This window comes from Macaca fascicularis, chromosome 19 (assembly GCF_037993035.2).
Source record: "Macaca fascicularis isolate 582-1 chromosome 19, T2T-MFA8v1.1".
Taxonomy (NCBI): Eukaryota; Metazoa; Chordata; class Mammalia; order Primates; family Cercopithecidae; genus Macaca; species Macaca fascicularis.
Window position 1 is genome coordinate 20,000,064 of NC_088393.1, and position 16,130 is coordinate 20,016,193.

The 16,130-nt window shown below is 52.9% G+C and overlaps 1 protein-coding gene across 9 annotated transcripts in view; it reads right to left on the reverse strand.

Moving 5' to 3' along the window:
* Positions 1-1,573: 1,573 nt before the first annotated feature.
* Positions 1,574-16,130, reverse strand: part of PBX4 (PBX homeobox 4) — a 62,190-nt gene continuing 47,633 nt past the window's right edge. For 4 of the 9 annotated variants that reach the window (XM_065535358.2, XM_074026563.1, XM_045380315.2 and 1 more), the window contains 6 exons: positions 9,925-10,172; positions 9,448-9,638; positions 8,776-8,911; positions 4,708-4,864; positions 3,548-3,654; positions 1,574-1,973 (listed from right to left, as the gene is read on the reverse strand). In XM_065535358.2, coding sequence (XP_065391430.1) covers positions 1,881-1,973; positions 3,548-3,654; positions 4,708-4,864; positions 8,776-8,911; positions 9,448-9,638; positions 9,925-10,172 — 932 coding nt within the window. In that variant the 3' untranslated portion in view covers positions 1,574-1,880. Of the gene's footprint in view, positions 1,974-3,547; positions 3,655-4,707; positions 4,865-8,775; positions 8,912-9,447; positions 9,757-9,924; positions 10,173-16,130 lie in introns of all 9 variants that reach the window. The other 5 variants (XM_074026567.1, XM_074026565.1, XM_074026566.1 and 2 more) reach the window with 4 other exon arrangements.

Sequence of the window (16,130 nt, forward strand, 5' to 3'; positions counted from 1 at the left end):
TGCTCATAACCAAGGTAGCCCTGACATGGGATTCCCTCCCCACAGTGGTGTGGCTGGGCTTTCTACCATTTGCAGTCGGGAGATGAAAGCAACTCCCGTCCCCGCCCTAAGTTCCTGTTGTCACATCCAGTCTGCCTGCCTCATGGCCCCCTGCAGCCCAAGACTCACAGACAGAAGGCGTGCCCCTGCTCTTGTGAGCTACGTTCCGGACAGAAGTTATCAGAAACACACGTAAAAGTTGTGGGGGGTGGGTTCAGGGCCAGTTTCCAAGAGAAGGTCTTTTTATCTTTTATCCTTTTTTTTTTTTTAATCTTTTTTCTTTTAAATTGTGGTAAAATATACATAACATAAAGCTTACCCTTTAAAAAATTTTTTTTGGCCGGGCGTGGTGGCTCACGCCTGTAATCCCAGCACTTTAGAAGGCTGAGACGGGGGGATCACAAGGTCAGGAGATCGAGACCATCCTGGCTAACATGGTGAAACTCCATCTCTACTAAAAAATAGAAAAAATTAGCCGGGCATGGTGGTGGGCGCCTGTAGTCCCAGCTATTCCAGAGGCTGAGGCAGGAGAATGGCGTGAACCCGGAAGGCGGAGCTTGCAGTGAGCCGAGATTGTGCCACTGCACTCCAGCCTGGGCGACAGAGCAAAACTCTGTCTCAAAAAAACAAAACAAAACAAAACAAAACAAAACAAAAAACCCCAGCAAAACAGCAAATAGAACAAAACCCGAAAAAAGTGCAAAACTAATTCCCTGTAAAATTCTAAGTTCTGAACATATAAATAAATATGTATAATTGAGACAGGGTCTCATTCTGTTACCCAGGCTGGAGTGCAGTGGCATGATCTCAGCTCACTGCAGCCTCAACATTCTGAGCTCAAGTGATTCTCCTGCCTCAGCCTCTTGAGTAGCAGGGACTACAGGCATGTGCCACCATGCTAATTAAAAAAATTTGGGGGCGGGGGTTGGGCGCGGTGGCTCACGCCTATAATCCCAGCACTTTGGGAGGCTGGGGCAGGCGGATCACTTGAGCTCAGGAGTTCGAGACCAGCCTGGCTAACATTGTGAAACCCTGTCTCTACCAAAAACACAAAAAATTAGCTGGGCATAGTGGCAGGCGCCTGTAATCCCAGCTACTTGGGAGGCTGAGGCGGGAGAATTGCTTGAACCTGGGAGGCAGAGGTTGTGGTGAGCCAAGATGACACCACTGCACTCCAGCATGGGTGACAGTGAGAATCTGTCTCAAAAAAAAAAAAAAAAAAAAATTCTGAAAGCAGAATTTTTTTTTGTAGAGACGAGGTCTCACTACGTTGCCCAGACCGGTCTCAAACTCCTGTGCCCAAGCATTCCTCCTACCTCGACCTCTCAAAGTGCTGGGATTACAGGCATGAGCCACTGCGCCCAGTCAAGACATTTTAAAATCAGAACAGAATGATACGATTCCACAGAAGATAGTGTTGGGAGTTGGTGCCTGAGCGGCGCAGATGAGTGACAGAATCACAGCACACATGACACTGCAGCTGTGACCGGTGTCAACTACCACCCAAAACAAATCTGGTGAACAGACATCGGAATTAAAATAAGTCAAAAATTTTAATGGGAAAATCTGTGCCAAGTCCTAGAACAGACAATTCATAGCGTTACCATAAAATTACTATCAAAAAAACAAACTGAGGTGGGAGAATGAGTAGCGTTTCAGGCCATCTCAAGTCCCAGCAGACACATGAGCCAGCGCCATGGGCCCGGCTGAGGAGGAGGGGCTCATGGGCACCACCACCCATCTGGGTTTTCTGAGGTCATTGGCGGCACGTTCAATAACAACGCAGGGGCTGGCTACACATGGCAGCTCACGCGGTGCTCTTTCCTGCTTATCCCCAAAACTTAATTAGACACACTGGAGTTGATGCTGCCAGGGTCTCCAGCAGGTGACGCAGTTGCAGGTCGGGGGGTGGCACCCCGCCAGCTACCCTGGGTCTGAAACGACAGAGATCGAGCATCAGAGGGGTGGCCGTGAGGCTGGTGACTATCCAGCTCTCGTGCCGCAGGTGGAGCCTCCAGGGGTCCCTGGGGAAGCTTGGAAAAGATCCACAGATGACCTCCAACCCAGTGGAGGAGGGAAGGGATGGAGGGGTCAGCCCTGGGTCACAGCTGGCCTTGCCACCTGATATGGGACATGGACGAGCTTCCCTGGCAGGAAAACTGGCCTCTAGTGGCTTCCCTGGGGCTTGGGCAAAGGACTGACTGGCATCAGGTATAGCAAGGGCTCCTGCCCGGCGAGGGGCAGGGAGACAAAGTCAGGCCTGGAGCCCACGGCGACACCTGGAGTGTCATGGTGAGACTTGGTGGGAAAAAGGGGCTCTGAAACCTGGCCCAACACTGGTCTGACTGGGCAGCAAGGAGGACGGGAGGCATCCACTTGTCATGAGGGGTGGGGGCTCTGTCTGCAGTGCAGAGATGGCGTCAGGTCCAAGGGTGCTAAGACGTTTGTCCACAGGACCCACCCCCACTACAGTGGGCACCGTACAGGCTAAGGAAGTGGCTGGGACTGCTCTGCCCGTGAGTGTGGGAGCACCACCCGGGGGGCACTCTGCACTGGGGTAGACACTCTACACTCTGCTGGCGTGTAGTCAGGTCCCAGGGGTGCAAAGGGCAAGGTGAGGCCCCTCGCGTGTGTCCCTGGCTGGGGGCTGCATGGTGATGGGGGGCAGCTGCCACAGCAGGGCAGTGTGGGACATGAACTTCCCAGGACCAGGCGGGACCCCACAGATGGCACAAGGGGCATCCATTCTCTGAGCCCCTGGGAGAGAGTGGTGAGTTGGGAGGGGCACCCGGCTCTGCAGGGTCCTGGCACACGCCGCACAGCCTTGCGCCTGTGCTGGGCATGTCACACCCGGGCCTCCGCAGTGTCTTCGAGACAGTCCCCACTTATGGCCTCCCCTGCCGCTGGGGTCAGGCCCCTGTGGCCATCAAGGGGGAGTGGGAGGCCATGGGGCCTGGGTGGGGTGGGTGTGTCAGCTGCCTCAGACCCCTGGCTCCTTTTCTTCACGGTCGCCAAAACAAATCCTCACTGTGGTCAAGCAGGGCGCCCTCAGTTCCCCATCAGAGCAGCAGGAGAGGAGGTGCTGGCACAAGACCTGCCTTCCCGGCCAAGCTGCGGCACTGAGGGCGCCAGGTCTGAGCCCAAGGGAAGGTCCTGTCTCTCCTCTGCTTGCTGCCTGCCCCTCCCTCTCGAGGGAAGGACACCATGTCCTTCCACACTCCTTTAGGAGGCGCCCTTCCCCTCCACAGCCACAGCCCTCATCTTGGGGCTCATTCCCACTGACTGTTCCCAGCGGCTGCAGTGGTGACAGGTGGAGGTGGCGGAGGGCGCAGTCATTACAGAGTGGGGCCCTGCAGAGCTGTGCCCCGGTGGTGGCCACACAGCATGGCCTGTGTGACTGCTGGGACCTTTGGGGGAGCTGCCCCAAGGCTGAGGGCTGACTGACAAGACGGCCTTTCTGAGGACCTGCCACCCACCTGGGCGCTGTGGGATGGTGCCTGAGACTCACCTGGGACTGCAGGCAGCCTCCCCCAGGAGGAGGCTGGAGAGAGGTCAGCGTCCGCAGGGTGAGGAAGGCCTCCCCAGCACTGGGCAGCGGGAAGGGTCCAGAGGAGCCTGGAAGAGGTGGGAGCTGGGGTGGGCACAGTCGTGGCACCTCCTCGGGTGGGACCTACCCAGCCCCTCAGCCAACAGGAGGCCTCGAATGTGGCTCCTGCTCCTTCTCAGCATCTGGCCTCTGCTCCTCAGCCCCCCATCCCAGGGAGGCCAGCAGGGTCCTCCCCACCACACTACTAATGTCCTTTCATGTCTTGTTTTTTTTTTTTTTTTTTTTTTTTTGGAGACAGTCTTGCTCTATCACCCAGACTGGAGTGCAGTGGCATGATCTCGGCCCACTGCAACCTCTGCCTCCTGGGTTCAAGTGATTCTCCTGCCTCAGCCTCCCGAGCAGTTGGGACCACAGGCACTCGCCACCATGTCCTGCTAATTTTTTTTTTTTTTTTTTTGAGACGGAGTCTTGCTCTGTCACCCAGGCTTGAGTGCAGTGGCACAATCTTGGCTCACTGCAAGCTCTGCGTCCCAGGTTCACGTCATTCTCCTGCTTCAGCCTCCCAAGTAACTGGGACTATAGGTGCCCGCCACCACCATGCCCAGATAATTTTTTGTATTTTTATTGGAGATGGGGTTTCACTATGTTAGCCAGGATGTCTCGATCTCCTGACCTCGTGATCCGCCCGCCTCAGCCTCCCAAAGTGCTGGGATTACAGGCGTGAACCACTGCACCCAGCCCATGACTGGCTATTTTTTTTTGTATTTTCAGTAGAGACAGGGTTTCACCATGTTGGCCAGGCTGGTCTTAAACTCCTGACCTCAGGTGATCCACTCACCTTGGCCTCCCAAAGTGCTGGGATTACAGGCGTGAGCCACCGTGCCCAGCCCTTTCATGTCTTTTCTTATCAGTATCACCATTCTGTCCCCAAAGCACAGGTATCTGTTAGTTGGGATCATGGCCAAGAGGAACTGAACTCTCACAGTTGAAACAGAGCAAAGAGTTACACAGAGTTGACCACTTGGGGAAGGGCGATATGGTCCCACTGCGGCCTCCCCAGATGCAGCTCAGTGGCCGTCCACGTGGGTACAGATGACTGTCCCTGGGCCAGCCTCACTCACCGGAGCTGGGTGTTGACAGGCAGCTGGCATGGTTCCCTGGGACCCCAACTTCGGTGGTATCTGCAGCTGTTTTACCCATGTAAATGGTAGCTTCTTCTTGAAACTTCCCCATGTTCTTTTTATACCGGATTCTTTTGTTGCCAAACCAGTTGGAGACCTGTGGACACACAGGAGTCACTGGAGGAGCTGACCTGGCAACTTCTGAGACACGACGCAGTCTGTGGGTTCCCTGCGGTGCCCATTGCTCCCACTGCCTTACAAGACAACACTGCACCCTGGGGCTGTGAAGAGACCGGGACTGAGAAGGTGGCGCCTGCTGGACCACGGACCCAGGGAGATGTCCACGTGGGTTGAGGACACCCTGGAGCTGGCATGTCTTAGAACTCTGCTGCCTAAAACCTGGTGTTGCTGGAACTTGGACCTGGGATGGGGCTGGAAGGAAAACAAGACTGAGATGGACGGGGAGGGACAGCGCCTCTGGCTGCCATTGCAGCAAGGCAGCAGGTTACTTTCCGTGTTCGCTTCAGGAAAAGTGAGAGCCAGGGAGACCTGGGGATCCAGTAACTGTGATCGAATCCCAAACTTATCAAATGAAAACAAGGTGAACTCTGAAGGGGTAGTTGGAATGTACCAGGTGCTAGGCTAAGCACTCCTCATATATTCATATATTTTTCTTAATTTTAATTAAAAAATTGTTTCTTGGCCAGGTGTGGTGGCTCACGCCTATAATCCCAGCACTTTGGGAGGCTGAGGTGGGGGGATCATCTGAGGTCAGGAGTTTGAGACCAGCCTGGACAACATGGAGAAACTCCGTCTCTACTAGTAATACAAATATTAGCTGGACCTGGTGGCGCACACCTGTAATCCCAGCTACTCAGGAGTCTGAGGCAGGAGAATCCCTTGAACCTGGGAGGCAGAGGTTGCAGTGAGCCAAGATCGCACCACTGCGATCTAACCTGGGCAACAGAGCGAGACTGTCTCAAAAAAAAAAAAAAAAAAGAATTTTTTTTTAGAGATAGGGTCTCACTCTGTTGCCCAGGCTGGTCTCAAACTCCTGGGCTCTAGAGCTCCTCCCGCCCTGGCCTCCCAAAGTGCTGGGATTCCAGGCCCAGCCTCATATATCGTTCTGCCTCATCCTCATGAGGACCTGGGAGGCAGCTGTTATCGTCCCTGTTGTATGAAAGCAGAGGCAGGAGAAAAAGGAGCTGGTCCACCACCAAGGTGGAATCAGCCCAACTCTGACTGCAAACTGGCACTGGAGTCCCCCAGGGAGGGGCTTGTCACCTTTGGAGGCACTGCTGATGTTTGGGGTCTATCTGCTCTGTGGGGGCCGTCCTGGGCACTGCAGCGTGCTGAGCGGCATCCCTGGCCTCCACCCACTGGGTGCCAGGAGCACTTCCCTCCTCCAGTCGTGACAATAAAAATGTCCCCTGGGCAGATTCACATGGGTGAGCACCCCAAGGCTAGCGCCTTCCTACAGGCATGGAGACGTCCTCAGATGCCCACCCAGGGCCACATTTCAGTATCCTAAAGCAAGTAAAATAAACACATAGTGTAATAACAAACAGAAATGAAACAGCCAAGGGACAGAGGAGGATTGTGGATAACCTTTGCTACTTCAAACATTTTTTTTTTTTTTTTGAGACGGAGTCTCGCTCTTTCGCTCAGGCTGGAGTGCAGCGGCGCGATTCCAGCTCACTGCAACCTCTGCCTCCCAGGTTCAAGTTTTGCCTCAGCCTCCCCAGTAGCTGGGACTACAGGCACGCGCTACCAAGCCTGGCTAATTTTTGTACTTTTTTTTTTTTTTTTTTTTGGAGACAGAGTCTCACTCTGTTACCCAGGCTGGAGTGTGGAGTGCAGTGGCATGACCTTAACTCACTGCAACCTCTGCCTCCCAGGTTCAAGTGATTCTCCTGCCTCAGCCTCCTCAGTAGCTGGGATTACAGGCGTGTGCCACCAAACCTGGCTAATTTTTGTATTTCCAGTAGGCACGGGGTTTCACCATGTTGGCCAGGCTGGTCTCGAACTCCTGACCTCAGGTGATTCGTCTGCCTTGGCCTCCAAAGTGCTGGGATTTCAGGCATGAGCCACCATGCCTGGCCAACATTTTTTTCTTTGGTGTACTTACATTATCCTTGCAATGTTAACTGTAAAAAGAAGGATCCCTGTCCGTGTGCTCTCTGTTCTAAAAATAGTGTCTGCCTACCCCTGGGGTGTGAGCAGCCTTCTCTGGATCCATATGGGAGGCCCCAGAGGCTCCATCCTGGTTGAAGCGGCCCTGGTTGTCCTCCAGACAATTGTTCCTTGGGGGCCAAATGTCTCACGCTTCTCCAAGGGCCTTGAAGACCCAGAGGTGCGGCCCCTTGTTCCAGCTCTGGCCTTTTTTCTGACACCACAGCAGATCCCGATGAGCAGAGTGAAATGTGGCTATGACCTCAGGATGTTTTGCTGCCTGCGTGACCCCGAGGGGTTCCAATTGCTCTCTGTCACAGAGACTTGACTGGACTTAGCCTGAATTGGGGCACAGCGTGATGGTGAAGGACTAGAAACTCAGCCCCTCCAGCTACAAAGTAGGGAGGGCTGTGGTGACATGCAGCAAGCCATGCTGTGGGTCAGCACCTGCCATTACTGCTGCCACAGAGGCTGTGGGGGTGTGCCTGTCCGGGTGGGAGGGCGGCACCCAGGCCCTGTTCCACACACTCATGCTGCCGCGGGGGTATGGCCTGGACCTGGCTTGCTGCTGTAGGCTGCCTGGACTTACTGTTCCCATGCTAAAACCTTCAGAAATGTTTCTTAGCCTCTTGGTCTTAGTGTCTCCCTCCTTCATCCCCAGTTCCACAGAGGACACTGGTGGCTGCCTACCAGGCTATAGAGTCAGGGAGTGTGAGCTTAGGGAGTTCATACTCCCTACCACATCACCTTAGGGACCTCACACTCCACAGCATCCCCCAGGGAACTCACACTCCACCTCAATCACGTCAGGGAGCTCACACTCCATCTGGATCCCTCAGGGAGCTCACACCCCCCTGTATCCCTCAGGGAGTTCACACTTCACCTCAATCCCCTCAGAGAGCTCACACTCCATCTGTAACCCCCAGGGAGCTCACACTCCATCTGTATCGCTCAGGGAGCTCACACCCCATCTGTATCCCTTAGGGAGCTCATACCCTGTCTGTATCCCTCAGAGAGCTCACCTTCCATCTGTATCCCTCAGGGAGCTCACACTCCATCTGTAACCCCCAGGGAGCTCACACTCCATCTGTATCCCTCAGGGAGCTCACACTCCATCTGTATCCCTCAAGGAGCTCACACTCCATCTGTAACCCCCAGGGAGCTCACACTCCATCTGTATCCCTCAGGGAGCTCACACCCCGTCTATCCCTTAGGGAGCTCACACCCCATCTGTATCCCCCAGGCAGCTCACACTCCATCTGTATCCCTCAGGGAGTTCACACTCTGTCTGTAACCCTCAGGGAGCTCACACTCCACAGCATCACCTCTGGGACCTCGCATTCCATCTGCATCCCTCAGGAAGTTCCCAGGTCTCTCTGTGGGTGCACTTGCACCCCTGCCTCACAGATGAAGGGGGAGAGTGCTAGAGTCCCACATTTGTAATGCAGAGCCTGAATCTGAGCCAGTCTGGCTGACTCACAGTAGGGAGACTTGGCTCCTGTTCCACACTTTTTTTGTTTTTCAGAGATAGGGTCTTACTCTGTCATCCAGGGTAGAATGTAGTGACGCCATCATAGCTCACTGCAGCCTCACCCTCCTGGGCTCAAGTGATCCCCTCACCTCAGCATCCCAAGTTGCTGAGACCATAGGTACACATCACTAAGCCCAGCTAATTTTTAAAATTTTTTGTAGAGACAGTGTCTCACTATGTTGCCCAGGCTGGTCTTGAACTCCTGGACTCAAGCAACCCTCCTACCTCATCTTCCCAAAGCACTGGGATTCCAGCAGCCGTGCCTGGCCTCTGCACACATTTAGCGAACTTCCCTGGGTGTCCCCATGGGACCTAACCATCCACTCCTCCCAGGCGTGGGGAGGCATGGCAGGAGAGAACGTCACCTGGGAGACAGTGATGCCGCCCTTCCTGGCCAGCTCTTCTTTGGCTTCTTCGCTGGGGTAAGGGTTGTTCAAATGCGAGTAAAAATACTCATTCAGCACTTCCGTCGCCTGCTTGCTGAAATTCCGCCGCTTGCGCCTGCAAAAACAGCCAGCCTTTGTCGGCGTTAATATGCTAGGACTCTAGTACCACCCCCACCTCTAGTTCTGAGTATGATTTTCCAGTAGTTCTGAAAACAGCAATCACTTGAGGTTAGGAGTTCGAGACCAGTCTGGTCAATATAGTGAAACCCCGTCTCTACTAAAAACACAAAAATTAGCTGGGCATGGTGGCGGGTGCCTGTAATCCCAGCTACTCGGGAGGCTGAAGCAGGAGAATCGCTTGAACCCAAGAAGTGGAGCTTACAGTGAGCCGAGATCGTGCCACTGCACTCCAGCCTGGGCACCAGCGTGAGACTCAGTCTCAAATAAATAAATAAATAAAACCAAAACAAAATAAAAATAAATAAAAATGAAAACAGCAATACTTCGGGCCTTCCTCCCAAGACGCTGTGTGAGGCCTCCAACCGTGACTGCGGACACAGCCTCCAGGGCTGTCTTCAACCCAAGCCAGCACTACTTCCCTCCAGTCCCTCAGAGCCAGCGCTTGAGGTCTCGGGTGCATGCGGCCCTGACCTGGCATCAAGCAGCCGCGAGCGCAGGGTCATCACCGCCTCACAGGTGCTCTGCTTCAATTGCATCTGGATGGCGCTGAACTTGCCGTGAATGGCGCCGACCATGCGCTCAATCTCCTTAGGGGAGACGGGCCTCATCCTGCTCTGCTCCTGGAGGAGGTTGGTGACGTGTGTGGTGAACTCACGGCATGCCTGGGGTGGGAGCACAGACACGCCGGCCTGTGACTAGGCAGCAGGGTGGCACGGGGCAGCAGGTTCCACAGCGGAGCGGCCGCCTGCCACCCCCTGTGGCTCACACACCGGCGGGTGACTGTTAAGTAAATGGAAAGGGCTTTCAGTAAAAATCGGCCACCTCTGCAGTGACCAACTGCATGGACTCCCTGTTCTGCACCACGAAAGAAAGGTGGTTAGCGTTCCGTGTTTCGCTTTGACAAATGCGCATTCACATGACAGAAACTCTTCCATGCAGAAAGATCACCTGTTCATATTTCTCTAGCTCAGAGTGGTAAATCTGTCGGATCTGGGACAGCTTGGCCCTGTAGTCAGAGTGCTCAATGCTATTGTCATTTGGACAGCCACCTGGTGTTGCTGTGCTGGCCCCGGCCACCGCTCCTCCTCTTCCTCTCTTCTCGGGCCTGCACACGCCCTCGGCCAGCAGCATGTTATCCAGCCTCAGGAGCTGGGCGCCAGGGGGATCTTCGTCCTGAATGCCACGGATGCTCACCACTAGATAAGAGAGACGGGGACAAATCACAGTTCATTTTCTGGAGAGAAAACAAACCATGAGAACATGTGAGCACTGGCATTATGTCTGAAGATTTTTGCATAGAACCTTCGGGAGAAAGGAATACTCCACTTTATCACCAAATTAGATGCTGGACACTGAGCACCCCGCTAAGACATGGGTTCAAGTGCCATCCTCAGAGTGCATTCTGGGGAGGAATGGGGAGAGACAGGTCGCAGTTTGGCGTGGCCCATGAGGGCAAACCTTGGCCACAGCTGTGTGCACGCAGCAGGGCCAGGCAGGCGCCTGTTGCTGGGGACACCTGAACCCCTGAACTGAGTCTCCAGAAGTGCTGGGGAAGAGGGGGCGCCCGAGATGCTGCACACTGATAAAGGTAAGTGGCAGGCTGGCACCGGCAGCATGGCTGGCCTGGGCCCAGGACTGTGCAGTTGTAGGCCTCTTGTGGCTGGTGGGTGGGGGAGTGTGTGTTGGGCGGGGGTGCTGTTATAAAGCTAGAGAGGAAAAGCCTGATGAAGAAAGTGCCAGAAAAGATGAAATAACCCACTGAAAGATTTTAAGCAGAGAAACAAGATAATTACTGGACTCTACAATTTGGAAAAGCCATTCCAGCTCTGCAGAGAGGGGACCTGCATAGGAGCAGGGCTGGACTGCAGGGGAAGCAGTCAAGGGGCAGCCACCATCAAGGTATACACAGCTATGGGGTCTGCAGGTCAGCTACGGGGCAGTCAGAGAACCCCCAGGATTCGAGCCCTGAGACACAGGTGTCAGAGAAGAGTCCAGGGTCATTCCCAGATTCTGCCGTGGGCAGCACAGCCAATGGCGCCCCATTCTCCCAAGTAAAAAGCCTGGAGCTGCAGCTTTCGCAGGTGGGGCTGGGTGAAAAGGTGGCTTCAAGGCCAGGCACAGCAGCTCATGCCTGTAATCCTAGCACTTTGGGAACTGAGGTGGGCGGATCACTTGAGGTCAGGAGTTTGAGACCAGCGTGGCCAACATGGTGAAACCCTGTCTCTACTAAAAATACAAAAATTAGCCAAGTGTGGTGGTGCCTACCTGTAATACCAGCTACTTGGGAGGCTGAGGCAGGAGAATTGCTTGAACCCGGGAGGCAGAGGATGCAGTGAGCTGAGATCTTGCCACTGCACTCCGGCCTTGAGGACAGAGAGACCCGGTCCCAGGGAAAAAAAAAAAAAAAAAGTGCTATCTTAGAATCAGGCTTTTTTTTTTTTTTTTTTTTTGACATGGAATCTCACTCTGTCACCCAGGCTGGAGTGCAATGGTGTGATCTCCACTCACTGCAACCTCCGCCTCCCAGGTTCAAGCGATTCTCCTGCCTCAGCCTCCCGAGTAGCTGGGACTACAGGTGTATGCCACCACGCCCGGCTAATTTTTGTATTTTTAGTAGAGACAAGGTTTCACTATGTTGGCCAGGCTGGTCTCGAACTCCTGACCTCATGATCCGCCTGCCTCGGCCTCCCAAAGTGCTGGGATTACAAGCGTGAGCCACTGCACCTGGCCTGTTTCTAAAATTTCTATCACCACGTCTATGAAAAATCATTACCAGGAATGAGGGCATCAGGATACATCCCCTTGGGAGGCTGAACTGTATCGGAGTGGATATTCCTCAAACTGCTTTTGTGAATATCACTCAAGCTTGGCTCTCTCTCTTCATAGACACCCTCCTCTGCCTCCACGTACTTATTTAAGCAGACACTTCAGGCTATACTTGGTGCTGGCTCCCTGCAGCCTGTGGCCACTGTGGCCCTTGGCCTCAGAGCTTCAGAAAATACCCCCTTCTCCCCGAGTGCCAGGCTGAACTGCAGGTTCCCGCCACCTCATACTCAAGGCCCCTCACCACCAGCTCACTCAGTCTCTTTGGGCTACACCGAGGCTCTTTCTGAAATGGCTAAAGGAAAAGTGTCCCTTTTATCGGCTGGCAGTCAGCCTTCCAGTTTGGAGGCCCAATTTCCGTCCCCCCCGCTTTTTTTTTTTTTAAGACAGAGTCTTAAAGTCTTACAGGCGTGAGCCCCCATGCCCAGCCTGGAGACCCAGTTTTCTAACAATCTTACTTCATCTTCAAGAAGCTCCACCATCTTGGCTAACACGGTGAAACCCCATCTCTACTAAAAATACAAAAAAAATTAGCCAGGCGTGGTGGCGGGCACCTGTAGTCCCAGCTACTTGGGAAGCTGAGGCAGGAGAATGGCGTGAACCCGGGAGCGGAGCTTACAGTGAGCCAAGATTGCGTCACTGCACTCCAGCCTGGGCGACAGAGCGAGACTGTCTCAAAAAAAAAAAAAAAGCTCCAGCTGTCTGTTTTAGTTCCTCCCACCGCCAGCACCCATGAGCAAGGACAGCCCACTTGGAATGATGCTCATAGGGTGCTGTGCCCACAATCTGGGTCTTACAGATATGGGTGACAGTCACAGTAAGTGGACACCCTTGGAGAGCCAGGTAAAGGCTGCTCCCAGAATTAGCCTGTGTTTGCCTATACCTTGTAATGACGCTCCCCTCTCCTCCTAATCTCTCCTGGCTCAAAACAGACACTGGCTGTCCTCTCGGTGGTCCCTCTGTTTTCAAATCCTATTGATTCCGCCTCAACAATCAACTTTCCACTTACCCCTCCCTGGGCCCCTACTGTGCTAACCCTCTCCTGCCCTTTGTGACCTGCGGAGGAAAGTCTCTCCCCTCCCATCCCTCATGCACACCTGCAGGCCGACCCTCTTCAAACACACCATGCCGCTCTTTTGTTCAAAAGAAACCCAGTCTCTAACATTCTTCTGGACCTGCCTTTGGAACTGTTCCCTCGCGGAGCCTTGCATGGCCTCTGACAAGCACAGATGTCCCACATGCCCCTGAATCTTGTTCAGCAGCTCCTTCCTGAGCACCCGTGGAGGTCCCAGCCAGGCGTCATTCGTGGGCGGAGGATACACAGGACCCAGTCCCTGCACACAGGAACCCCGGCATGCTCTGACAGCCGGGGCGAGAAAAGCCACCTCCACACCTTCCATTACAGGCCCAGTTGAAATAGGGAAAGGAGCACAGTCAATGTTGGCACATGCAGCTTAATGAGAGTGTGTGTTCATGTGGGTGTGAAATGCAGGGCTGCCGCAGAATATGTGGCATTCTTTCATTCATTCATTTATGTATTTAGGGGCCGGGCCAGGGGGCTTATGTCTATAATCCCAGCACTTTGGGAGGCTGAGGTGGTAGGATTGCTTGACCTCTGGAGTTTGAGACCAGCCTGGGCAACATGGTGAGATCCTGTCTCTAAAAAAAAATTTTTTTTTTCTTGAGACGAAGTCTCGCTCTGTTGCCAGGCTGGATGCAGTGGCACGATCTTGGCTCACTGCAACCTCCGACTCCCTGGTTCAAGTGATTCTCCTGCCTCAGCCTCCCAAGTAGCTGGGATTACAGGCACACGCCACCATGTCCAGCTAATTTTTGTATATTTAGTAGAGATGGGTTTTCACCACGTTGGCCAGGATGGTCTCGATCTCCTGACCTCGTGATCTGCGCACCTTGGCCTCCCAAAGTGCAGGCACCACACTAAATGTTGAGGATTTTTATTGTATTTATTATTTTGGGGGTCTGTCTTTGTTGCCTAGGGTGGAATATAGTAGCATCATCATAGCTTTCTGTAACCTCGACCTCCTGGGGTCAAGCAATCCCCTTGCCTCAGCTTCCTGAGTAGTTGGAACTATACACATGCCACCACACCTGGCTAATTTTTTATTTTTGTAGAGATGGGGTCTCACTATGTTGCCCAGGCTGGTCTCAAACTCCTGGCCTCAAGCGAGCCTCCACCTTGGTCTCCCAAAGTGCTGGGATTATAGATGTGAGCCACCACAGCTGGCCTGAGGATTTTTAAAAAATATAACAAAACCCACAGGACTTACTGTCCTCCAATTAAAACTCTCAAATTATAGTGAGAGGCTGAGGCGGGCGAATCACCTGAGGTCAAAAGTTCAAGACCAGCCTGGCCAACATGGTGAAACCCCATCTCTACTAAAAATACAAAAATTAGCTGAGCATAGTGATACACGCCTGTAATCCCAGCTGCTCGGGAGACTGAGGTTGTAGTGGGCCAAGATCGCGCCACTGCACTCCAACCTGGGCAACAGAGCGAGACTCTATGTTAAAGAACAAAAACAAGAACAAAAAAGCTCTCAAATTAAAGTGAGAACACCTGTGCCTTTCCAGTTACTCTTCAAGGGGTATGCATTGTACAGCATTTCTGGAGAAGAGTTTTGAGATACTGGTTAACCTTGAAAAACTGCATAATCTTTAATCTCCAAATTCCCATTCTGTACCTAGAATTTATCCTATGGGGTACTGACACCTACAAACAAAAATGTATTTACAGGAGGCACAGTGTTTGTAATCGTGGGGAACCAGAAGGGTGCAGATGTGCATGACTTTGGGCACAGACAGCATACCTGTCACCCTCGGGCCCTGTGATGTCACCTGTGAGTCTTTTGAGGGTGCCTTTATGAGGCAATCAGATGTGATAAGCCTTTTTTTTTTTTTTTTTGAGACAGAGTCTCACTCTGTCACCCAGGCTGGAGTGCAGTGGTGCAATCTCGGCTCACTGCAAGCTCCGCCTTCCGGGTTCATGCCATTCTCCTGCCTCAGCCTCCTGAGTAGCTGGGACTACAGGTACCTGCTACCACACCCGGCAAAAACAAACAAACAAACAAACAAAAAGATTATGCATTTTTGAGGCCAGGTGCGGTAGCTCACGCCTATAATTCCAGCACTTTGGGAGGCTGAGGCAGGCGGATCATTTGAGGCCAGGAGTTTGAGACTAGCCTGGCCAACACGGTGAAAACCCATCTCTACTAAAAAAAAAAAAAAAAAATTAGGTGGGTGTGATGGCGCATGCCTGTAATCTCAGCTACTTGGGAGGCTGAGGCAGGAGAACTGCCTGAACCCAGGAGGTGGAGGTTGCAGTGAGCTGAGATCTCCAGCCTGGGCAACAGAGTGAGACTCCGTCTCAAAAAAAAAAAAAAAGTATGCATTTTTGCTATATACGTATTATGAGCAGAAGCAAAACTTAAAAAGCTAAGTTACCAAGGAGAACCGCCGTGCCTTAGTCGCCACCATCAGTCTATGCTGGGGACATCTGCCCTGCCAGCTGCCACTTGGGTGGCGCCTACAACAGCTCCCTCAGCACCGTGCCTTTGTGCTCCCCGTACACTGCTGCTAGCCTAATTATGGTCATTAGACATGCGTTACCATCAATTACAGCAAGCTCAGTTCCGGTGACTGTTCCAGAGCTTCTCAGCTGTGCTCCTCAGCTCCCCCAGGGCCCTTGACTGGCAGGCAGGGAGGCTGGAGGTACCAGAAGCTCGGTTCAGGGATACCATCTGTTAGAGGCATTCACATGGGGAAACAGACCTGAAACAAAGGCACCCCCCTCCTCAAACTGCCAGGTTTCCTTCTGTTCCCAACTTACTGTGTGTGACAGAAACCCCAGTAAATCAAACCATGACATAAAATAAAATCAGGATTATGTTTTTCTAAGAAACAATATGGCAATGCTGTGAGCCGAATGTTTGTGTTACCTCCAAATTCACATGTTGAAGCCCTAAGTCTCAACATGACTATTTGGAGGTGGGGCTTTTAGGAGGTGATTAAGGTTAAATGAGGTCATAAGGATATAGCCCTGATCTGACAGGATTAATGTCCTGATGGGCAGAGACCCCAGAGAGCTCGCTTTCCCTCAGAGGTCATGTGAGCTCACAGCAAGATGGCGGCCGCCTACAAGCCAAGAGAAAAGGCCTCATAATGAACTTTACCTGGCCAGCACCTTCGTCTGGGACTTTCTAGGTCCCAGAACTGTGAGAAATAAGTTTCTACTTTGTAAACCACCCAGTCTGTGGCATTTTGTTAGGGTGGCCTGAGTAGATTAAGAAAGGAACATAACCCCACGTTGCTTT